This window comes from Cibotium barometz, chromosome 60 (assembly GCF_041138505.1).
Source record: "Cibotium barometz isolate CiBa-2024 chromosome 60, ASM4113850v1, whole genome shotgun sequence".
Lineage (NCBI taxonomy): Eukaryota > Viridiplantae > Streptophyta > Polypodiopsida > Cyatheales > Cibotiaceae > Cibotium > Cibotium barometz.
In genome coordinates this window covers 4,071,539-4,096,683 of record NC_141105.1, presented here as the reverse complement: position 1 = coordinate 4,096,683, position 25,145 = coordinate 4,071,539, and the positions used below count along the sequence as shown (strand labels likewise).

The 25,145-nt window shown below is 44.7% G+C and overlaps 1 protein-coding gene across 5 annotated transcripts; it reads left to right on the top strand.

The window, feature by feature from the left end:
• Positions 1-4,474: 4,474 nt before the first annotated feature.
• On the top strand, positions 4,475-24,204 carry LOC147604889 (uncharacterized). 5 transcript variants are annotated; one of them, XM_086793927.1, is made up of 8 exons: positions 4,729-4,892; positions 5,577-5,691; positions 17,710-17,828; positions 21,489-21,558; positions 21,680-21,931; positions 22,201-22,317; positions 22,429-23,828; positions 23,936-24,204. In XM_086793927.1, exons 4-7 carry the CDS (start codon positions 21,496-21,498, stop codon positions 23,530-23,532), a joined length of 1,536 nt encoding a protein of 511 aa, XP_086650053.1. In that variant the 5' UTR covers positions 4,729-4,892; positions 5,577-5,691; positions 17,710-17,828; positions 21,489-21,495; the 3' UTR covers positions 23,533-23,828; positions 23,936-24,204. The 5 variants fall into 5 exon arrangements, with proteins under 5 accessions (XP_086650051.1, XP_086650053.1, XP_086650049.1 ...); XM_086793923.1 differs by having other exon boundaries at positions 4,731-4,892; positions 21,690-21,931; XM_086793924.1 differs by lacking the exon at positions 4,729-4,892 and adding an exon at positions 5,156-5,473 and having other exon boundaries at positions 21,690-21,931.
• The last annotated feature ends 941 nt before the right edge of the window (positions 24,205-25,145 follow it).

Genomic DNA, 25,145 nt, shown 5'->3' with positions numbered 1-25,145 from the left:
ATGTATATGCTCCATTATCCACTTCCAAAGCTCACAATTAGGGTCGTGTAAATTTTGACATGATTCTAAAATTGTGGAGAGATTAGTTGTATTGGTAGATATTCTGAAATCGTAAGTTCAACAAGAAAACACTTACAACATTTGGAAATTATCTAGATTGCTTATCGAGTCCCAAAAACTATGAAAGCAATTTGCTCACTCTTCTAATGACATTGTGATAATATTAACCATGAATTGAGCTCTAAATAATATTAGGTTTAATAAATTTAAGGTCTAAGAGTTGGTGCAAAACTTGATCATAAAAGAGCTTTAACAAGATTCGTGTTTATAGCTTCTAATTGGGCTTCTAAGTTGATACAATTGCATTGTCAAATCAAAGGTTGTAATGGTTGATTGATTATACATAGTTTTGTAATTCAATTAGAAATATCCTATGCTTTGATATAATGTCTAGGTCAAATGGAGTAGATTTATACTAACCAACACAATGAATATTTGATATCAAATCCAATATAAGAGTAGAACCTCACTAGAGCTATAGTTTGTTTATAACAAAGTGCAACATTTGTAATGTTATAACAAATTGATATAATGTGGAATGATGAGAGAGAGGTTCTTAATCCTAAGCCAAAAAAAATGTAATTAGCTTACCATTTAAGTAATCTATTGTGATTCACATGATCATGCTTACATAGATATTATTTTGCTTTCGAATCTCTTGCAACTTAAGCTCCTCAAAATTGCACCATAACTTTAGCTATACGATGACTTAGGTAGGCCCCACTTAATCTTCTCTGTAAGTTTCTCAACAATTTTATGGAAGAATTCCAGTCCAATAAATACTGAGATCATCCTCCTTAAGTAGGTGCCCAAGTAAGTTAGGCATAGGAATTAATCTCATGAAATATGAATGTACATGATTTTACGATCTAGATAAGCTCTTCTATATAAAGTGAGCATTTAGCATACATCATAATCTATATTTTATATATTTCTCTCATTCACATTTAGCTCTTTAGTCACGACTTAATTGCTTTGCTTATGATCAATGTGTTTGTATGGTCTAGACAGGTTGTACTCCTAGCAATATAAATATTTTCTTTCTGAGGAGAGTCACAAATAACATGGGAGAAATAATGGAGCTATGTATATTTCGGCTAAGAACCGTGAGAGCATTAGGTCACTAGGAAAGACCCAAAAGGGTGCATGACGCTACATGGGATCAAATTGAGCCGACTAAAAACTTAACCTCCTAGCAATATAAATATTTTCTTTCTGAATAGAGTCACAAATAACATGGGAGAAACAATGTAGGATAAGGATGCCCGTGGCAACCTCTACAACATGACAAGTACACATAGGGATTTGGATGGATCCTTAAGATCCCCCTAGCTTCCTTGTTCAGGAAGTGTTACCATCAAGACATCGACCAAACCACGTACTTTAATGAAGAGGGTAACACCTATCACCCAAAAATTAATGAGGAAAGAGATACTAAAGGGTCTAGGTAGGGGGGAGTCTTTCTGCCCATAGTCGACCAAGGATGAGAAGCTTAAAGAGCTAAAAAAGAAACGAACACCCAAGCAGAGAGAACTTTAAAACATGGTAGTCTAGTGGTTGGACGTGACTTCTCAATTCAATCCAATGAAGAATCAATCTATGAACAAGAAGAGGGTAACCCAAAAAATTACTAAGGAGGCAAGAGATACTGAAGGGTCTAGGTAGGGGGAGCTTTTTTGCCAATAGATGACCAAGAACTGAAGGAAAAGGAACACCCAAGCAGGGATACTGAAGGGTCTAGGCAAGAGATACTGAAGGGTCTAGGTAGGGGGAGTTTTTATGTCCATCGATGACCAAGAGTTGAAGGAAAAGGAACACCCAAGTAGGGATAATTTTAAAACGTGTGTCTAGTCGTTGGACATGACTCTCATTCTAATCCAATGAAGAACCAATCCACAGCAAGAAGGTGAGATTCAACTTCCTTCCCACATCAAGTTTCACTAGAGGCTAGATCCATGCAAGGGGAATCAATGCCTCTTGAGACAATCGGAAGTGCTACCCTTGTAGAACTCATTGTATGTATTCATCTAGAACAAGAAACAAATAGACCAAGAAGCCAGGAACATAGTGTTGCAAGTGTACCTATGACCTATGACTAGTAGGATACCAATCTATGGACACTCCATATAATAAATAGTGGTACTCTTAAAATCTCAAAGAGAAACATTGTTAGGGGTAATGAATCCTCTTGTGCATTGTTACCACCTAGAGTCGAACGAAGATATAAAGCCTGGCCTTTGCTCTCTGTGATATTAGTGACTTTTATCACACGTGTCCTTTCTAAGAGGCAAGAGGCCTTGGATTTAGAAAGGGCTATTAGACGTACATTGGCTGCCTTATAGAGCACGAGAAACATCCTCATGCTCAATGGGTTGCAGATTCTTTATGTACTATTAGGGCGAATTATTGTTACCATGCCCAGGAATCCTTTTGGACCGAGATGGGTGGCAAATGCATTAAACATTTCTTTGTTACGGCATATCTCATACCAGAGATAGTGTCACGCAGTTACAGGATTCACATGGCACTCTTCACTCAGATCCTCTTATGGTTTAACAGATTGCCACTGATTTCCATCGCCAACTACTTAGTGCTGAGCTGCACTGTGATTTGAGACATAGGGCACAGAGGAAGGTTTGGAATGCATTGCCACATTTGATCAATGAGGAGATGTGTGCCATTTTGGATGCCCCTTTTTCTATGCAGGAGTTCAATCATGCTCTTCATGCCGTTTTGGATGTCCCTTTTTCTATGCAGGAGTTCAGTCATGCTCTTCATGCCTTACCTCATGGTAAGTGTCCGGGGGAGAGGATGGCCTCTTCCCTATTTTTTTCATTACTTTTTGGGATGAGATTGGGGCTAAGATCACATCGACTCTCCAGGAGATGTGGGACACAGGTTCTATGCCTTCTTCTCTCTCACTGAGAGGCTTATGTATCTTATCCCTAAGAGTGGGGATAAGACATTGATTGGCCAATGGAGACCTATCACCTTACTTGGGACTACATATAAGATTCTTGCTAAGGCAGTGAGCATCAGATTATTGCAGCCAATTTTGCAGGATGTCATTCATGATATTCAGAATGGATTCTTACACGGAAGGGGCATCTTTGATAACATTTTCTCCTTTTGGGAGGCCGTGGAATGGGCCATTGCGAGCAATCAGCCCTTAGTCATTCTGCTCTTGGATTTTGAGAAGGCCTATGATAGAGTGGATTGGGATTTCCTTGAGCGTACTCTTAGCCATCTGGGTTTCTCTAAGAGATGGATTAACTGAGTTTCATGTGTGAAGAAACAGGACTTTTCCAGTCCTAAAAAGGGATTTTTTGGATTATTTTATATTTTATATTTTTGGGGTTTTTGTCTTGGCTGTTGGCCTACACCTTTATGGTGACTGACCAGCACCCCTCTACTATAAAAAGCATTGCCCATACCTCATCATGTAGCGTACCACTTCATCGCCATATCAGGGACCATCTGGCCGCCTACTACAAGCAGAGGCTCTCATTTGCGTTTTCCTCTGCTGGTCCAGGCCGCCTACTTCAGGGCTCACATCAGCTAACATCAGGCTGTATTCTGGCACTTGCATCAAGCTTACATCAGCTCACATCTACGTTTCATCTCAGGAAACGCCAGTGCCTACATCAGAGCATATATCAGCGTTTATACATAAGCTTACATCAGCGTTTTGCTGTCAACAGACACCTACGTTTTGCTGCAGCTCACATCAGCGCTTTACATCAGCCCCCCCACATTAGTGCTTACATCAGGATTACGTTAGGGTTTATATCAGCGTTTATCTCAGCCTTCTTCAGCGCATACAACAAGGCTCACATCCAGCATATCTTGTGCGTTTGCACAGCCCTCAGGACAGCAACCCTCTCTACTACTTCGGGGGAGCAGCCCTCTTTGCTACATCAGGACAATAGCCCTCTCTGCTACTTCGGGAGAGTACCCCTCTCTGCTACTTCGGGACAACAGCCCTCTCTGCTTTAGGTACATAGCACTCGTGTCACCAGAGCTTGCACCACTCGAGACGGTAGCCCTCTCTGCTTCAGGTACGCAGCACCCGTGTCATCAGAGACTGCACCACCATCATCGTCATCGACGTCACCTTTTTCCGTAGCCACTATCACCTGCAAATGTGCATGTTTTTGGTATTTTTCATTTTTTGTGTTTATTTAATCATTCCCGATAGAGGTATATACTTAAGCAAGAAGGGTTACATTACATATTTACACAGGAGGGGATCTTTGAATGACTATGCACTGGGATTGTTTTGTGATCCAACCAGCTTAAGGATTCATGTCAATAAGTGTTTCTACTATGCTAACGATCCTTCTGTGCATGCGATCCATGAGATGCCGATGATCCTACTATGTAGTCAATCCATGGATTCTACTCCCATCGATCCTATACTGTGTCGATTCTTGAGTTAGAGGATCTAATTGTTTATGGTTATACGTTTGTATGAATGTCTAGGTGAATATTACAACCTACCTCTATTGATCCCTTTGCTTGCTACTCGCTCTCTATCTCAAGGTGTGGTCTTACTGCCCTAAACTAGATGACTACACCTTAAGGTTTGAACACACAACCTACCCGTGTCTATGCTTTATCAATAAGATATCTATGCACACCCCCTGATTGAAAAAAAATCTTGACCAATATTCAAATCAGTGATCTTAGCAACATCATTCACGAGCTTGGACTGTTTCACACTGGGTTTCTGCGACGATCATTGTGCACGCGGGCGGGCGGGCGGCCGGGCGGGCAGAAAATAGTGCGCTTCATGGGTCACTGAGCGCTTGCATCAAGCACAACTTCGAAAGGTAAGTGACAATGCTTCGTCTGTTATTTGAAATCGTTTTACGCGAGAGAGATAGTTGTTTTAGACTATGATTTGTTAACTACCTTTGGAAGCACACGAGCTCCCTGTAGCGACTCCATGAAATAATCCACCCATTGTAAGCAGAAAATCATCCTTGATGGTTGTGTCCTTAAAAATCTGGAATTGATATTAGCCGGGTTAAGGTTAGGGTTAGGGTTTAGTATAGGAATCGAGCCTAATCTATAAAGGGACAAAGAAAAGAGGCTATGCGAGTAAGGGAAGGGGAACAGTGCAGGCTGAAATTGCCTTAACAGTTTGTGTTGTCCAACAAAGTGAAATCAAGGCAACTAACCGATCCAGGTCTACGTTTTTGTGGCCAGTATAGAGCACCCCTCTCTCACATGTCTTTGAGAATCCAGGTCTACCTTTTTGTGGCCGGTATAGAGCACCCCTCTCTCACATGTCTTTGAGACTTGCATTGGATGCAACCCTAGAAACAGCCCGAACAAGAATAATTATTGCAAAGCAGTCCAAGGCTTGCTATCACAGTAGATTCCAGTTGTTGGAAGAGGACTGTAAAAGGTTCTTTTTTGCTTTATGCACAGATTGTACAAGTAGCTCAGTACTTACTAGAATTAGCAGGATTTTTTTTGTAAGTTTTATTTAGTTTAGCAGTATCCTGCAGGTCATCAAGTATTTGGGTGCAGTTGTAACACGGCAGGTCATGTGGAGTACTCACAATCTTGACTTTATTTAACTGAAACAAAACACACATGATGCAAATGGAGCATGGATTCAAGGTCTGTACCTCTTGCTCTGGGTCTCGTACTTGTTCAAGGGCCAAACTTCTGGTATTTCTCACACTCTTGCTCCTTGTCCAAACTTCCGGTATTTCTCACGCTCTTGCTCCAGGGCCTGTGTCACAAGCTCCAGTAGCATAGTGTTGACCACTTCTTGAACGGATGACCTAATCTTGCGATCCATCTTACAGCTAACAATGCCATTTGTGGTATAATTAAGACAAACAAACACGATGCAAATGGAGCATGGATGGAGTTAACAATACTATGTGTACGTGTGCTGCGCCTTGTGTGAAGGAGCCAATAGCAGGCTGTCCCGCCGTCCCCCCTCCCTCTTTCTTCCCATTATTCCACAAAGGAATCCAAATACAAAGCTTGACGGGCGTCTCACCCTGAACACTAGCTCTCCAATAAATCATGTCACAACTTTATGCCGAATCCAATGAAGATCCTCACAGGATGTAGTCAAGTCACACTTGGTGTTCGAATCACTAAAGTCAATCCTTTGGTGTTTGCCTGATCAAATTTTTGTTTGGCCATCTGGCGGAGGATGGAATGTACTGGACATGGTTCCAAAGTTGTTGAATAATGCTCTCCAGAAATGTGAAGTAAACTTTGGATCCCTGTTAGATGTAATTGTCCTTGGCAAACGAGATATGGGATACCAAAGGTGAAGAAACAAGCGAGCGATATCTTCTGCTTGTCGCTTGCATGAAATGAGCATGCAAAACTTACTGAATCGGTCAACAATAGTTATGTATTGTGTCTTCGTGGATCTAAATGCTATTGGAAGGGGTCCTACAAAATCCATGCTGATGATGTGCAAAGTGTAGCAACCCTACTTGCATCGTATGAGGAACCTTTACCTTTTGGCAAATTTGACATGATTGGACATGTTGATGGACATTCCTTCTCATTTTTGGCCAATAAAATAAATGCTCTAACTTCTCCAATGTATTGTTGATAACGCAGTGACCTCCGACAAGAGAGTCATGGGCATCGTGAAGAAGTGCTCGTCGCTTTTTCCTTCGTATGCATAGGCAATTCTTGTAAAACAACCTGACTTGGTTCTGACTAAAGGGTCGATTTATACCGAGTCTCGAATTCCAAAGAATCCTCATACTGTGCCTTCATACTATCTAAATCTTTTCGAGTAGAGTGGACTCCTGCAGAGTCTGAATGGTACCTTTGCGACTTAGAGCATCAACAATGGGGTTATTTTTGCCAGGAATGTGTTCAATCATGTACCTCCAAACTGCTGGACGATCTGACTCCGTCTGGCTTGTTTGTCACTCCATTGGGCACTAGGCATGGCTTGCAGCCATTCAAGTGCCTGATGATCTGTCTTAATTGTGAACCCCCTCTTGTAAAGGAAAGGTTTCCAATTCTTAAGAGCCATATCACCCCTATTAACTCTTTGTCAAACAATGAATACTTCTTCTCCGCGTCATTCAATTTCCGGCTATAATAAGCCACTGGGCATCCTTCCTGCCGAAGGACAGCTCGTATGGCTAGATTGTTTGTGTGAAAACATGCCATTTTATCCAGCCCAAAAAGGGTATTTTTTGGATATTTTATGGCTTTTATTTTTGTCTTTGCTGCTGGCCGCCACTTTACCCTGACCGACCAGCAGCCCTTCATGCATATAAAAGAAACTCAAAGTAATTCACTTCACTGCAACACCATCTCGAGTCTTGCTGCTGCTGGTACAGGCCACCTACATCAGGCTCGCATCAGTGTTTACTGCTGCTGTGCTGCTCTACAGGCTGCCTTCGTCAGGCTCACATCAGCATTTACTGCTGCTGCTGGTACAGGCCGCCTACATCAGGCTCATGTCAGCGTTTACATCTGCTGGTACAGGCCGGCTACATCAGGCTCACGTCAACATTTACATCTGCGTTTTACATCAGCATACCTCAGTGCACTTCATCTGCGTTTTATCAGCAGCAGACCTTCAGTGCTTACAGCAGCACATCTGCGGTTTATTTACAGCATATGGGACAGCAGCCCTCTCTGCTACTACAGTAGGTATTTTTCAGCAGGTTTACTTCTTCATCATCACCGAGATAGCAGCCCTCTCTGCTCCTTGAGCTCGACATCGGGACGGCAGCTCTCTCTGCTCACTTCTTCAGGACGGCAGCCTACCATCTGCCTCAGATCGTGGCCTTCTCCACCCTCTGCATTATCATGGGACAACAGCCCTCTCTGCTCCTTTGGAGTCTCACACTAAGCTTCTGTACTGGATTTTATCATATATATATATATATACACTCATTGCATGCTGTGTGATTTGCTTTGATCTCTCATATATTTGGTCCTTTCGTCCTTTTGCCCTCACATGGTATCAGAGCTATCGTGAGCAAAAGGATTGAAGACCTTGAGAGCACACAACATGGATTGTCTACCCACGATTCCAGAGGACTAGCCTTTTTTACCAGATGTTGATTCTCCTTATTCAGATATAGATCACATGGAGGATGGGACTCCTTATTCACTGGAGAGCCCCGTTCGAGGTCTTTCATTGGGAGACGACCAGCCCATTTTTACCTACTTACCTTCTACACCCTTGGTATCTCGTCTTTCTTCTCCGAGCTTATCAGGCGTCACTTCCAAAGGAGGATACTTGCCTACAATTAGTGTGCCAGTATTGGACCTAGGTATTTAGCCTCATCTGGAGAGCCCTGCTATTCATTCTAGCCGACAGCCTGGACTTCAGTATGGGGTTTTTTCTCAGGAAGGACATGTACCTCCTTGGTCGTTCGGAGATCCATCATCATCAACCCTGCCAGTGACTGCATTAGGTTCATATGTGCCTTTTAGTACTTATGTTCCTAATTCTACCTGGGTATCTTCTTTTGTAGCACAAGTTCAACATATGGTACCATCAACTACCCTCGATCGCTGGAATTATGTGAACCCAAATAGAGGAGGGTCTAGGAGTACAATTCACTCTCAGACTTCTGGTGTTCAAGGGGGTTACACTGTTTTCTCTTCTGGTTCACCTTCTGTTCTTGCTCCTAATGTGTTTTGGAATACTGCTCAACTTCAAGCATAAAACCCTCCCACCAAACCCATGTCTTTTCCTGCTAGTGTTGGCGTGCAGTCATCACCGATTGCACCCCCATTGGGTCTTGCACTATGCCCTGTGGCACTGCGGTGCCACCCAACATTCGGGGGTATCAGGTGGTTTACCAACCCATCTCTGGCACTAATGCTTTTCTTGCTTATGTGCCTACTCAAGGTTTCGTGCCTCAGCCAGGTATTCCACCTATGTCGAGTGCCCAACCTTATATTCCATCTTATGGAGTACCCTCGCCATGTCCTACACCTTTGCCTGGTACTAGTGGATTTTTTGGAGTTCCTCCTCAACCTTTACACTCTGGATACATGTCACCATTTGGTCCCCCACCTGTCTCGAACAATGTTTTATACACTAGGTGGAACCAAGGTGTGAACGGGGATTTTTCCACAGAAGCAGCAAAGCCACAAGATGGAAGACGCCTGTGTAAAGCCAAGTCTTGTCACAAAACGTGTGTGAAGGCTTATCTGGCATATTTCTATCTGAAGGCGGATTACAGGACATGAGTTTACAGGATTTTACTCACTTTTATGGTTTATAAGGATACATGTTTACACTTATAAGTGGGTGGACATGTGGAGTTTTGGTCAAGGAATATATATATATGAGGTGGACCGAATCTTTTGAACCATGTGTGTACACCTTAAGTGGGCGCCTGTTTTTAACTCCCAAAAAGAGGGGTTTTTCTATCTATTGGGGGTGTGCGCATCCATAGAGAAGGGGACAACAGTGCTTTTCTCGGGGTTTGCTGGCAGTACTATAGGACCAGTACAGAGGATACCCCAAACAGGTACACCGATTTGTCTCATAGGCCGAGTTCGGTCTTTTGGAAGACGTTAATAAAATCTCTCTTTCTTTCTTTCTTTCTCTCTCATGCACTGAATCATCTGTACACTGACAAGGTAGGGGCTGTTGGGATTTGTTTTTGTTGGTCGTTTAGCCTGGGCAGCCTTCTTTCTCTGGCGCAGGCCTTACACAGTGGGCAGTTGACAGACTCTCTTCTCTTTTGCTGGCCGTACACAGCAGAAGGGGCTGCAAGTGACACTGCCTACTCTCTCCCCTCCCTCTACACTGGTCGTACAAAAATTAGCTGTTGACAGGGCCTGTCCGTACAGTCGTACAGTTAAACCGGCCTTCAGAAACTTGACGGGCGGTGAGCACACTTAATCACACTTAAATCTCTTTACGAACTGGAATAATAAACTTGGAAGAAGAAGAAAAAGAATAAGTGGAGCTAGAGTGCTCCTGGACAAAAGACCAATTGGCCCCAAAGCGTGGTGCCCCCGTAGGTATTTATTTATCAATCGAGGTCGGCGTAGCCCTTGTACAATTCCCGAGAAGAAATCCCCTTGCTCCGCGTAGAGGAGATCTCCTTCAAGTTTCACCCAGTTTGTGGTGTGTTGAAACAAGAGCCTTGGCCCCCTTTTTATACAAGTTTAGGGGTGAAAAGCTAGGCTTTTCCCCCTTGGGAAAAAAACTACTACAAGAGCTTTTATTAAAATCTCTTCGAATAGCTTTCCCCTCTCTCTTTTTTTTTAATTTAAAAAAAAACACGTGTGGCGCTTAGCGTTTTTTAATATTTTTCGAAGATCCACGCAGCTGCCCGATGCTTTTCTCTTCGGCGCGTTTTTCCTTGCACTGGCGTGTTTGCGTTTCGCTGCTGCCCGGCGTTTTCTTCCTTCTCTCTTGCGTTTGCTGCCTGTCGCCTTTGCCTCTCTCTCTCTTGCTCGTGTACGCTTGCAGGATTGCTTCAGCCGACTAGCCACACATGCGCCTTCCACGTCAGCCGCCTTAGTGGCAGTGCTTGCAGCCTTGGCTGTGCAGCCATGTCAGCCCAGCCACCGCCTATGACACACGCCTGCAGTCAGCTCCAGTCCAGCCTGTGCAGCCAAGCGTACCACGTGTCAATTGCCACGTCACCTGTGCCACGTGTCTGCTGTCTGTACCTTTTGTACTTGCAGGGTTGACCCACAAGTAGCGTTGAGAGAGAAACTGCTACACCTGCAGCAAGGTAAGAGAAAAACACACATACATGCACATGAACAAACACAGGAGCATGCACACATGTACACACACACACACCAAACATGTATCTGCATCCACACGTGTACAAACTTACACATGCATATACAGGATTAAACATGATCAGTGAATGCTAAAAAGGTTTAAACATAATCACAATGCTTAAGAAAAAGAGGTAAAATACTCAGTCCTGTAACATACCCCTCTCTTAAAACAAAGCAATCGTCCTCGATTGTTCATTCAAAGGATCTGCCAACTGAAATAGAACCTAAGAGAGCAATGAGAAAGCTATGTCCTGCCAACTGAAACAGAACATCAAAATACATAAATCAAGAGCATGCACCTCGTGAATAGTCATGTTCCGCTGGATGCTTTACCTGCTTCGCTCATGGCCATTCCACAGGACCCACGATCAGCAGTACATCATGAACATGAGTAAACACTGATGCATATCAAATGAAAGTCTAGAATAACCGTCCCCATTCTCTCAGATTCGTATATCCATGAATCAAACCATGTGTCTAGTACACATATATCTTAGAAATCCCATAGGCAGATATACTGTCAATTCAGTATCTTGGGTGTGTTGATAAGAACACCAAGCGACTTCCAGATCTAATCCAAGTGAACTCTGTGACAAGGGAGCGGAGTCACCCCCCTCTTGACTAACAGGTAGTCTTCCGGAACCCACAGCTGAACCTGTTGAAGCACTTTCTAAGGTAGGCTCTAAACCAAAAGCCTCGAGGTAAAGTTGTAGTATCCTCGGTGAATCTGCCAAGTCACCCTCCTCCATCCACTTCGAATCCATAGGTGAATAGTTCACAAACTTCACCAGATATCGACGTGAAACTTTTCCTCTGACTTTTCTTTCTTTATGTGCCAGAATCTGTTCCGGTTGAAGAATCTCATCTAGTTCTTCAACTTCTGGTTGTGTCTCATCAACCTGATCTGAAGGCACCTCACCTCTGAAAGGTTTAAGAAGACTCACATGGAATGCATTATGAATCCTCCAATTATCCGGTAACTGAATTCGATAAGAAACATCACTCATCTTCTCAATTACCTGAAAAGGCTCATAGTACCGCATACGCAGTTTAGGATATAAGCTCTGTTTACCCTTCATTTTCCTGAGTCTAGCCTTCTCAAATCTCAAAAGCACCCACCCAATCACCCAAATCAAAAACCAATGATCGACGGTGTAGGTTTGCTGCTTTCCTTTGTTTCTCTTGAGTCCTTTGAAGAGCCACCTTGACCTTCTTGTAAGCCTCATCTATATTCTCCACAAAACGATCTACCTGGAAGATCTTATCTTTTGTATGCAGGATCGGAGGTACTTTCTTCCTGCCTTCCACAATCTCGAAAGGTGCCTTACCTGTCGAAGTGTGAATGGTGTTGTTATAAGCAAACTCCACCAAAGGAAGATAGTTTTCCCACTGTTCCTTATGATCTGAAACATAACACTTTAGAAGATCCAATACAACTGAGTTGGCAATTTCCGATTGCCCATCTGTTTGTGAATGAAAAGACGATGAGAACTTCAGCCAGAGGCACCACTAGCAAGAGGAGATTGAGTCAGACCAAAAAGCTAAAAGGTGCTGTTTCAGAAAGCAACTCTAGGGCCAAAAAGCAAAGCTAAAGAACTTCGACAAAAGTCGAGTAATATTTTATTATTAAAAATCAAACGGGAAAAACAAAGAGTAAAAGGCAAAAGCAAAAGCTTGGATAAGTTTTTGGCAAAAAGCAGGGCTCTCCTCAAGTATAAAAAGGCTTGAACCTCTCTTGCACCATGAACATGATCATTGAAGGGTGGTAGCTATCATCAAAGTTTGAAAATCTTCTTCATCGTCATCAACAAGATCTTGGTGGGAGAGTGAAGACCTTCATCATCATCACGGAGCATTCATCATCGTGGAAGATTAAGAGCTCATCATCGATATCATCATCGAGCGCGGGATTTCTTCAACGCCACCCGCCAGCACCTGCCTCTTTGCACCCTGTTGCTGTGCCATACCGTTGGCCTGTCTGCACCAGAACCAGCGTTGCAGCCACCTCCGCTATACGCCTTCTGTGTCTTGGCTGGCACTGTCGCCACCCACCAGTGCTGCAGCCACCTCCGCCACCTGCTGTACTGATCGTTGCCTCGTGAAGCGCCACCATCAGAGCCGCCAGTGTTTGCCCTTAGCATGCGTGCGCCGTCTCCCAGTGCTGCATACTGTTTTGGCCAGCACTGCCTACTGTCTTGGCCAGTGCCGCCCGCGCCACCTGCTATACTTGGGTGTTGCGGACGTCACCCAGCTGTTTGCGCAAGCTTGGCTGCACCACCACCTGGCCGTCAACACCTTCTGAAGCGCTGCGATCAGAACCCCCCCTGCGCCTATTGTCTTGCGCGCTACCAACACCCGCAGGCTGTTAGCAACTGCAGTACCGCTTGATCTGGCCGCCACCACCCAGCCACCTTCTGGTCCTGCCACCAGCGCCTTACGCCACCTCCACTCGGCTGCTGTTCGCTGAGTCTGCCTCCACTTAAATTGAAGTGCCATAAATCTATCTTTTGTTTCCTACCGTGTTGCCGTGAACCTGTTCTTGACCATATGCCAACTGGTCAACCTTTGTGGAGTGTTTTATACCCCGGTTTGGACAGTAAGCCTTCTGTTGAGTACAATAAGCTTTGTCATCTACATATATTACCTGTGTTCACAAGCTTGGAGTTCATTTAGATTTGGACTTTGACTTGGACTTGGATTTGGATATTGGATCTGGTACTAGCCCGGTGAGAGATTCTTGTGGGTCATTGCGGTGGTGTGCTTGGCATCAGAGATCTCGTGCCTCGACATTGACATTGACATTGACATTGACTTGAATTGGATTTGGATTCATTGGACTTGAATTCATTGGATTTGGATATTGGATTTGGTACTAGCCCGATGAGAGATTCTTGTGGGTCATCCCTGTGGTGTGCCCAACATTGCCTCGACATCGACTTATATCGACATGTGTGTTTTATTGCTGTATTGATCTTGGCCACCGGGCCCGTGGATTGTTCCTGAACAAATTCTTGAAAGGGGGCGGGGCCTTTTCCCCGCTTAGTGTGGTGCACTATGCAAAGCTCTCTGAACCTCTCTCTCTCTCTATCTTCTCTCTCTATACTTATATCTATTGGATACGTAATAGAAACTGTCACGGCACACCTTGCTGGGCTTCTAGTGGTATCAGAGCAGGATTTCTCTTGAAGAAACTTTCTTGGGGTGAAAGAGCCATGTCGAGAGAAGAGGAAAACCAAGGGCCTAATGAAGGGAACAACTTTGAGGCCGATCCAAGACTTTAGGATGGGAACCAGGGCCGTCGATCCATTACTCATGAGACCACGACCATGTCATCAGAAGAGTACCAAGATTTTTAGCAACTCAGGCATGTGCTGAGAGATGAAGAATTCCTTGCTTGGAAAGCCAAGAGAGAACAGGACAAAAGAAGGGCTCAAATGTTTGAAGATTTTATGAAAGACAGAGCCATCGAGGCCGAAGGAGTTGTAGTTGCCAAAGCCTATCTTCGTGCCAAAGGAGTCACCATTGCAGAAGATGTAGAGCCACCAGGTCTATTTCCCGTAGAGGAGATAGGGAGGCTATTCATAGGCCTGCTATCTCAATGCACCTTCTTTAGGTCAAGGAAGAGAAAGGAAGGCTAAGGAGCCTACATCAACCGGCAAGATGGATTTCAAGCCGGGATCCACCTCAAAGGAAGAAGTTTAAAGATAGATCCCCATCAAGAGCCGAGCCGCAAGAGAAGGATACGAGTACTAGCCTGGTGAGATTCTTGTGGGTCATCCCTATGGTGTGCTCGGCATTAGAGATCTCATGCCTCGACATCGACATCGACTTATATCGACATATCTGTTTGCTTTGTATTCATTGTTGTATTGATCCTGGCCAGCATGCCCGTGGATTGTTCGTGAATAAATTCGTGAAAGGGGAGGGCTTGTTCCTCGGTCAGTGTGGTGTACTATACAAAGCTCTTTGAACCCTTCCCTCTCCTTCTCTCTATCTTCTCTCTCTATATTTATATCTCTTGGATACGTGGTAGAATTTGTCACATGCAATGCCTCGTTGAGCTTACGGTAGAAGCGTTAGTCAACAAATTGCCCTAGCACTTAGGTGTCCGGGGGGGGGGGGGGGGGTGGGGGGGAGCCTGGCAACGATAGTCATCTATTGGCTCTGTGAAATGGTAGATCAAACGACAGATTGAACTAGCTTGTTGTGTCTACTCCTGGTCAAGGCTGTTGAAGGGCGGTGGGAGTGCTCTGGTGAGGTGGAAGGAGGGGGGGGGGGCTGGGGCTATGAGGTTAGGCCCGTCAAAGGCTCTAAAAGAGAGCCTCGCGCGGGAATCTGAATGTATGGAGTGCGATCACGACAAGGCAACGATCTCCAAAAATTGGGGCCGATGGCGGGGCATCACAGGGGGGGCGGGGGGGCGGGGGCGGGTGGGTGGGTGCTGAGATAAATGCTCGTAACGGCTCTCTGACAAAACCGTGTCCTCTTGTGTCATGATAGCCTAGTGTGCTTGGCAGCGCTGCTCTGCTGTGGAAGTCGAACAGTGGTTCTCAGGCCAGCAGTTTTCCACTCTCTTGCACTGGGATCGACCGAGGCCGGCGGGCCATGATGCTATGATGCCTAGGGGCTAGTATCCCTCCAGGCTGCCACCCTCTTGGTGAGGATCTGAACTAGGAACGGGGGGGATGACCACTGGAGAGATTGACTCTAGAGAGGCTATGCAGATATGAAGGGATGAAATCCTGGCCGTCCGAGCTAGAAACGAAGTGGCGGTGTGTTTGGGGGGGGGGGGGTCCATTAGTCTCCCAATAACACCACCTATCACCGGGAGAAGGTGAAGGTTTTCCTTCCTGAAGGCTTGGGCCGTATGTAGTGCGACGGGGCTTATCTACATGACTCTGTCCGATGCGCGGGGGGGAGGGGGGGGGTTCCATCACTCTCCCAATAACACCACCTATCACCGGGAGAAGGTGAAGGTATTCCTTCTTGAAGGCTTGGGCCGTATGTAGTGCAACGGGGCTCAGCTACATGACTCTGTCCGATGCATACTGCTAAACCTGGTAGTAACCATGCCCCAAGGGATGATCTTTCTAGGCTTGCCAAGAAGGCTTACATGTAATAGATCCTTGAGTTGTCCACGCGCCGGGCCAATACCAACAATCTTGCAGACCAAGGTGGAGGCCTCCAAAGATGCGACTGTCGAAGCGAGGAGGTGGAGGTTCGCCTCAGAGAAAGAAAGGCAAGGGACACCGGCCTTGGTTGGGGATGACGGAGCGGTTGCCATGGAGTTCTTGTGGAGGTTCGAAGACCAGAAGATTCGAAGATCAGAAGATACTGAATCTTGACTAAAAGAGAAAAACTATCCGAAAGCTGACCATGGTTAGTTAGTACGAAAGGTACGATACGGTACGGTACGATAAAATACGGTACTAATTGGTACCTTAAAATTTTTTGAGGTACGGTACGATATTAGTACGTTTTTTTTTTTAAATACTTCCTAAACTTAAAAATTGTAGTCAAGAAGTTACAAAATAGTAGAACCATGAACATAATGTCATCATGCCATTAGAGTACAAAATTGCTACAAAAGGATAGGCCAAAAACTCATGGCATGGGCGACCGCCAACATGCGTACATACATGATACTACATACTACAATACATCATCGATGGGCTAGAAGGAGATAGATGCCCAATGCCTAGAGAGCTATAACATATCAAAAGTCTACATCATCACCAACATCTGCATGATCATCAACATGATCACTACTAGAGTGTCCATCAAGAGAGTTCTCTGAAGAGGACTCTTCGAAGGTGGACGAGACACTCTGGGGATCATTCTCGCTAAGTAGGTTGCCATCATCATCAAACAAAGGCTCTCTAGGCAGTGGGGTATCATCATGAGGGGGCAATGGAATATCATCATGAAGGCGGGGATTGGAGCTCGAGGATCCCCGCCTCGCATATGTGCGAAGGCCACCCTTTGCCGATGCCGAAGGCGGAGGCCTATGAACTCCAACTGCTCGGGCCCCCGTCCATGCTGACTCCTGGTGCTGCGAGTATCTGCTGCCACAAGCTCACTATAGAGCTCCATGAAGATTGCCTCGTCCTCCTCATCAGGCAATATGATCGCTTGCCTAATATGGCAATGGCAAGTGCACACGCTGACAAACAGCTCCCTATAGGCTGCAAATGGCGATGAATGGCTCTCTAGAAGACTGAAATTGCTCCACACAACAGCAACAACAACAACAACGACGACAAAAAAAAAAAATAAAAAAATAAAAATAAAAAAATCGTACGGTATCGTACGAATCCGTACGGTACCGTACCGTACAGCAAGTACGTACGATTTCAGTCGTACGACGTACGGAACTAAGCCTGAAGCTGACAATGCCTGACTAGGGAGACGACGAGGAGGATTTTCATGGCAAGAGAAGCGAAAGGTGGAGAGGCAGAAATGCAGGGGACTGGGCGGCGCTCAGGAGGTGAAGAAAGAAGGAATAAAAGGAGGGGCGAGGAGGTGCAGTGGCGGGGACTGGGGGTGGTGTGTGCGCACAGTGGGGGGCTGCGCAGGTGGGCGATGGAGAGCAGCGGACAGAGGCGAACAGGGGGGGGGGGGTGGGGGAGGGAGGCGAAGTGGAAGGGGAAGGTGGGGACTGGCGCTGGCGCGCAACTGATTCTTATACTTATTTGCTTTTCACTGTTGCTTCTTACATAGTTTTTTGGGCTTTGATATATGTTACAAAACTCAGATTTGTATTGCAGACTTTTCCTTTTTGTGAGTGATGTTTTGTATGATATAAATGCTATCAGTTTCAGGTTGTTTTGATATGGGTGGAGCTAATTAATGTTTTTATTTTTGGCCCTGTAGAGCTTTTCTGGATGTAAAGTGTGATGGAGCGTTTGGAGGAGTTTCCCTTCAACATTGGACAAAGAGTAGAGTCAAAATCAAATATCAAAGGTTTTCGTGGAGCATGGTTTTGCTGTGAGGTATTACTCTTTCTCACTTCTTGTCGTTCAGGCTTTGTTGGGTGTTATTTGGACAAAGCATTCTGCAAACGAACGGTGGATAAAAAACGAGAGAGAGAGAGAGAGAGAGAGAGAGAGAGAGAGAGAGAGAGATACTAAGTAAAGACCCAATGGGCCTATGAGACCAAAGTGATACAATAATGTCCATGGCATATCTCATCATGGAATGGAAAATAAAACAGAAACAAAACATAAACATAGCTATCTCACTGGGGTGATACAAAACTGTCCATTGAAACTCATCATGGAATACTAGGAACATAGAAACATGAGAGCAGCATCAACCCCAAAGGGTGTTTTAGCATCAAGCGCATGCGTCTACTGGCCGATCGCAGCTCTCTCTCTCTCTCTCTCTCTCTCTCTCCCTTCTCTCAGCATTAGCTGTATAGCTCCTCTCTCTCCTCTTGAGAGGAGCTGGCTGCCAGCAGTGCTGAGTTTTGCTACTATTTCCATTGATCGCTTAAAGGCTGGCTAACAGCAGATCTCTCTCTCTCTCTCTCTCTCATCTGGCCGTACAGCAGCTCTTGATTTCAACAGCTGTTCAGCTGTACAGGCCCACTCGTGCGATTGTCTTCAGGTGTTCACCATTTTGACAATCTTGGCCTCGTTGTTGTGGGGAGATTTGGGGCTCTTTCTGGGGCTGTTTTGGAGGAATCTGGGATAGTTTTGAGAGCTCCACTGGGGCTGATTTGAGGCTTCTTTTTGGGGCTGTTTTGGTGCGGAGTTCAGGGCTGTTTTTGGCTTTGTACCGGGCTGTTTCTTGGACTGTTTATGAGCTGATTCATGGGACTGTTTTGAGACAGTTTTTGGATGGCTTTTGGTGTTGTGTTTGGCACTAGATAGATATTCGGGCAAGAGATTTGCTGATGCTTTGTGGAAAATTTGGTGCTTTATGCACTTGCACCTTGGTTTATTGTAAAAGCTTCTCTCTAAATAAAGTTCATATATGGGGGGCCAGCGGTTCTGGCTCAATGCAGTGTTTTTATATTGTTTATGGTTCTTCGGTTGTGTTTGTCAAAGCTCTGTCTGGTATTTGAAGTGTTGGTCTATCGCTCTGGCTCCCCGATTAGTTACACTATGCCAACTGTGGACGTTATCTTGGATTCACTCATGGAAGGGTGGTAACTCTGGTGAGTGAAGACGTGAACTCATGGAAGGGTGGTAGCCCTGGTGAGTAAAATCTCATGGAAGGGGAAACCTTGGCGACAAGGGCTCATGGAAGGGTAGTTGCCTTGGTGGGTGAGTGAAGTCTCATGGAAGGGGAAACCTTGGCGAACATCTTTGGCTTGATGGAAGGGTAGTTGCCTTGGTGAAGCAGTTGTATTCTTGTGCAGGGCGGAGGTACCTGTGCAGAGATGGGACATGTGCAGCATGTTAGGCTTGGGCATGCGTATGGATCATAGGGGTGGTGCCCTTATGGAGTCCAATGGCATGGCAAGATGTTTTATGGCTATGTATTCTGTCTATTTTCTTTTTGTAGGTGCTCATAGCTACTAGTGGATTTATACATATTTGGGACCCAATTGGCTCTTATGCCTGTGTCTGACTTTGGACTGCGGATCTGGACTTATCTTATCCTCTTGAACATGGTTGGTTTCAATGCCCCACACACCTAATGTCATGAGAGAGAGAGAGAGAGAGAGAGAGAGAGAGAGAGAATAGATCCTTCAGAGAGGTAGATGCCCCAAAGGCTCGAGATCTGGACCCTCTTCTTGGCAGCTGCAGATCAGGGGCATATGCCAGTGCCATAAAGTGAGAGGTTGACACTTGACGCCACCTATTCGGCTCTTGATGAGAATACCACATGATTGGTTGGGTTGATTACATTGAACATGTTATTCGTGTTGTTTTGGGTAGCTAGGTTTTACTTTCGTGTTTTTTTGGGCATACGGTTTCTCACAAGTAACATATACTTCTTCGGGACTCTTTGGGTCTTTTGTAGACGCAAATAAAATCTTTCATTGTTTCTTTCTCAAGAATTCTGTTCAAGGTATTTCTTTGTTAAACTTAATTCAACTTCTAATAAGCATACTGTAACCTGCAAGTGGAGGAAGCTAGTTAATTTTCATGTACACGGAAAGATTGCAACATGAGTGGTTCATTCGCTCCAAATGCATGTACATTTCTGAAACATGTCTGAATTAAGGTGGGGCAATGCATGGTGGGTCCTTGTTGGGTACGTGCACAGCTGCATGAGCCTTTCATGTGATAAATGAAGCTTACAAGTTACCTGCTGTCTTCTCATTGATTGTCTCGTTTCCCCTCACCATCTGATGTAGCCACACTAGAGTGTTGCAGATATGGAGACAATTTTTAGCCTTCTCTTCAATGAGACAAGGACCAAACAGAAAACAACATCATTGGTTGTTCAGTTGGGTGGGTAAAGGCTGCTCCTGGAAGTTTCCAGCAGTGTAGCAGATATGGAGAGGGATACTTGGGCCTATCTCCCTACAGAGTCCAGGTGCAATCTATATTATTGGTAGTTCAGTTGCATGGCCATAGACAAGGACCTGGTCTATTTGAAGGATGATGCACCTTGGATTGAGCACCAGTTTTTGCGATCTACAAATATACCCAGCAGGGACACAAGTTAGATTGGTCATCCCCCTGGATTCTTGGTTGGAGATAGTTCATAGCTTCACAGTTTGGAATGTGGCATGGATGCTGTAACACGCGGAAGCTCTGGGGTCTTGTTTCAGCCCTGAACACCACTGGAAACCATCTGATGCAAAACGCAGACATGAAGAGAGAGTAGAGAGAGAGAGATGTGCTGGAAATTCAGGTATATTCATATAGTACTCTTACACACAGCCCTAGGCTGCCTTGAATAAAAGGTGAATAACACCCAAAACTGTCTCCCTATGGGACTCCTACTGACCCAAACCCCTAGAGGGTTGAATGAATACAACTTTGGGCACACTTTGCCTTTTATAGTATTCTTGAGCAATGTAGAAGCTGGCCGACTGCTGTCGGACCAGCCGACTGGGCCTGAAGCACACATATTGCTGGTCGGGCTGCGCTTCTCCATGGATTGAGGTGCCTGTTGCAGCCGACTTGATCTGATACAGCCAACGATGCCCTCCCTGCAGCCAACAACTCCTTCTGGGTCTTCTTCAAGCTTTGCTTCATGTCCAACCTTCTGCTCCTTGTGCCCCAACTCTGGTTCTCATGCTCTTTTTCTGGTTGCCTTCCTCTGGATTAGCCCTGAGAAGGTACATGGCATTGATCATGCACATGACAGATGCGAATCAAGACCATCAAGAGTGCGGGCATTTGAATTGATTGATCTCGTTAAGACCCTACAAAGGTGTTGAGAACAGATCTAGGGTGATGAATCCATGCAGGGTTCCGCCACTCCAACAGTGGAATGGTTTGTTATATGCACCGATCTCACCCACTTCCGGAACTTGTCCATAAGGTTTTTTGAAATATTTTCAAGGAAAGAAATTACATCAGCAAAACCCGAGTTTTCTAGTTAAGCCTTGTGATCAGGCATTGCTAGTTCAATCTCAATTGAGATGCTCAAAGCTCCTATGGTTTCACCCTCCAAATCATGTTTGCATTTTTTTGCATGCTTTTTTGAGAAACTGAGCACTCACATGATTTTGTCACCTTTGGCAGATAAAATATGTTCAGATTCGAAGAGGTGAAATCTGGTGTGCAATGCAGTATGTGGACTTCCCTGATGAAAGTATGCAATGAGGACCACACCAATTAAATTTTTATTTATTTCTCTTAATGACTAGATTAACAATTCGATTTGCTTTTGCCAAGTGCATTCCGATGTGTATTAACAAGAGACATGCGTAAAGTTTTGTACAGAAATCAATTTCACAAAGGCATACCAACAAGACCCCTCTGGAAAGAAGAAGCGGGTGCTTATGCTGAGGCCATCTTTTCCATTGTTATGTATGGGTGTTGACAATGCTGTGATCAATGCTGCAGCTGGAGCAGTTGTAGTGGTTAACGGTGATTGGTGGGTTGGGGATCTTGTCGACTGGTTTTCTGATGGATGCTTCTGGGCAGCCAAGATTACTGCCGTGATAAGTAAAGAACGAGTGCAGGTAATCGTCCTCTTCAGACTTCCAAAGGCCTTTAATCAGGTTTCTATCTTAGCTACATAGCCTTGACAGATTTCAATCGGTCCACCCTAAGAGAAATCATGTGCTCCATCAACAGCCATCATGTGGGGAGGGTTGGTTATCAACCAAGTAATTGTGTGGCTACTATCTCTTAATGAAGTGTAAGGATATATATGGCTTTGTCCTTTTGTTGTGTAATGTGGATTGCTAACCATTTCTGTGATTGTACTGTATCTTTTTTGCATACATAGGTTGAATTGCCAAGCGCTCCATTAGGTGAGGGTGGAAGTTACGAAGCTGCAGTCAAAGATATCCGCCCGTCTCTAGATTGGTCCATGGACCAACTCTGGACAGTACCAAGCTCAAAGGTAAAACTAAATGTGTCGTCTCATGAATTGTTTGATACATGCTTCAAATCCTTTTTTAGGTCCTGACTCAGGATTTCTTTCAATATTACACCACCCGTGACCTGATTGCAGTCACATCCGAACAATAAGAAGGCTCTTGGAGTGGACCAAGCTTCTAGCAGTTTGGCCAGCCCTAGTAATGAGCTGGAGACTGTGGAGAAAGGGCACTTTTTTATAGCCAGGCAGGAACCTGTGAGAACCACTGTTGTCAAAGGCTATCATAACACATTTATGGATCATGAAGAAGCACAGATGAAGAGAAAAGCATGGGTTCTTGGTCTTGAGGCTTGCAGCTTGCCTGAGAAAAGTAAGGTGTCGGATGCAAGATATTCCAACAGCTCTAACAGAATCAGTAAACATGTAAATGTGGCAAATCAGGGGATGCCCTTTACGGTCTCAGCACCTCCTCTGACCAGAGCGGGGAAAGACAATGCTGCTGTTGAGTTGTTTACAAAATCTACTGGGCCTTTTGAAAGTGTCAGTGATACGAGCTTGGCCAGCCAAAGATCACCTCTGGATACCTTCGATATTGGAAGTTATAGTGGTTTTGGTAGTGTGTTTTCTCTGCACAATAAACCTGTTGATAAGGATCGATTGGAACTGATATCTACAGATTTTGCAGGCAAACATGTAACGGGGGTGAGCTTTCACCAACCAGATGGGGGTTTCAAAGAAGAAGCCAATCAGACAGGCTGTGTAAAGGCAGGTGGTTACAGAGAGTTACACCAGTCCATGTCACAGGTTAAGAGTAGTAAGAACCGTGGTGGGACAATCTCTGAGCGGCATATGTTTGGCAGGGTCGGTCCTTTCAGCATTTCGAATCAAACTGCAGAAGCAATCTCTTTTGAAGACATTGATGCTCTAATCAGGGAGGGCAAGTGTCTGGATGTGGGAGATCAGAGAATTGGCTCATCCATCATGGCCTTGGAAGAGCTTGTAAGCAGGGTGGCCTGGTTGAAAGGAGTCTTGCAGCTAGGTTTGAAAGGTTGGTGTCAAGAAAGAAAGAAAAACAAGTGGGTGTTCTGTGAAAGAGAAGAAACTCTACCAGCAGTTGGCAAGTCTGAGCAGGATGTGAAACTTGTTCAGAACTCAGCATCCTTGGGGGGCCCTGGGAGTTGTCCTGCACAAGCACAGGGTGGGGAATTGTGCCTATTTACAAGCCAGGGCAATAAATGATTTTGCATAGGAGACATTCGTTTTTCTATGGCACGACAACGTCAATGTGAGAGATGTACAATTGAAATGGTTATGTGGTGAAAGTTGTAGTCAAGGGGTTTTTGATGTATTTTACACATAAGAGGACTCAATGGTTTAGCAGTAGAGACAATGTACTGCATTATTCTCTTTCAATGGGCAACTAGGATGCTTTATGGCAGGAGTTTCTTTGACAAAGCCAAGGTTCACCATCTTTCCTCCTTAAAATACTGCGGATGAAGTTTTAACAAGTATCTTGGAAACACGTGAGATTTCAGGTGACAAAGAGCCTTCAAATCATCACTTAGAATGTTGCTACTTTTCTTTTTGAGCTTTAACGACGCGCATCCTCTTCAGTTAGTTAATGCTTCTTGATCTTCTACAGGTGCTCCAGTCATGAAGGTACTATTTCCAAAGCAACAAAGCGTTTTGCAAAGGTAGTGGTGCTTTTTAGAACAGGTTTATCAGCTGCTGCAGAGCATCTTTGTTCTAGATGAACCAGGTGATCAGCTCTTTGAAGAGTTTTGATTCCCTGTATAGAAGTTGTAATGTGTGGAGTGCTTAATTTTCCCGGTATGAAAAATGCTGTAATATTGTGAAGTGCTTAATTTTCCCCGTTTGGAAGTGTATGAAAAATGTTAGATTACGGAAAAAGTTGTCTGGCTGCTCAATGTGTCTCTTTAAGAGAGAGAGAGAGAGAGAGAGAGAGAGAGAGAGAGAGAGAGAGTACAAAAAGCAATGGCATATCATAAGACAGATCCCACATTCTAAAGGTCAGCGCATCATAAGGAAGGCTAAACAAAGAGAGAGACAGACGTGTAACCCTTGCCCCAAATATATATATATATATATCACAATAAATAATATCTTCATGTAAACAGTCCTTCTATTTGAAAGCATCGAATGAGGTTTTTAATCATACATAGTCAGTCAGTCCATTACCTTAAAGCTTTAAAGAACATGGATGGTTGAATCGCATCGTGCATGCTCCTAATATATATATATATATATATATATGTGCAGTTTTGCTTGCATCAAGAAGTTGCCTGCCCCTTGGAAGAATATTTGTATGAGAAAGTGAGGTGGCGTGTATTTAATAATACGAATCATAACTTGTGTAGTGGTTGGTTGCTTGTGACTTGTAACCTCTAGGTTATGAGTTCAAGTTCCACTAGGCTCTCTCATGTTATAAAGGGACACCTATGCTCGCTTGATGTGTTTGGTTGCTTGGGCTCTTGCCCCTTGAACACTCGAGTGACTCCTCCTCCTCGGGTGGTGGATCACCCGAGATAGGAGGATCCATACGAGACCCCTCCGTTGTTCCAGCGCTTGACTCATCGTGGTGGTCATGGGGGATGCCTAATTCGTGGCTCTTGCCCGATGGTACGTGGCCCTTGCCCGACCATGATAATTGGCTAATTGTTGGAAGGGGAAATCGGCTCCACCCACTTGAGTGGGCCCCGGGTGTGTACGAAAAAAAATAATACGAATCATAACTTGGGCGGTGTCTCCTTATAAGTGAACAAAAGGAAGAATATGCTGTCATGCGAACCTCATGTTCTAAAGATAAGGAGGGCTGTTTAATAAATGGGTGC

What these genes read in the sequence shown, in the direction of transcription:
- LOC147604889 (XM_086793925.1), top strand. Translation starts at nt 17,733, where the DNA reads ATGGAGCGTTTGGAGGAGTTTCCCTTCAACATTGGACAAAGAGTAGAG. An exon ending in TAAGTAAAGAACGAGTGCAG is followed by an intron (nt 21,932 to 22,200) that starts GTAATCGTCCTC and finishes TTGCATACATAG; the next exon opens with GTTGAATTGCCAAGCGCTCC. An exon ending in GGACAGTACCAAGCTCAAAG is followed by an intron (nt 22,318 to 22,428) that starts GTAAAACTAAAT and finishes ACCTGATTGCAG; the next exon opens with TCACATCCGAACAATAAGAA.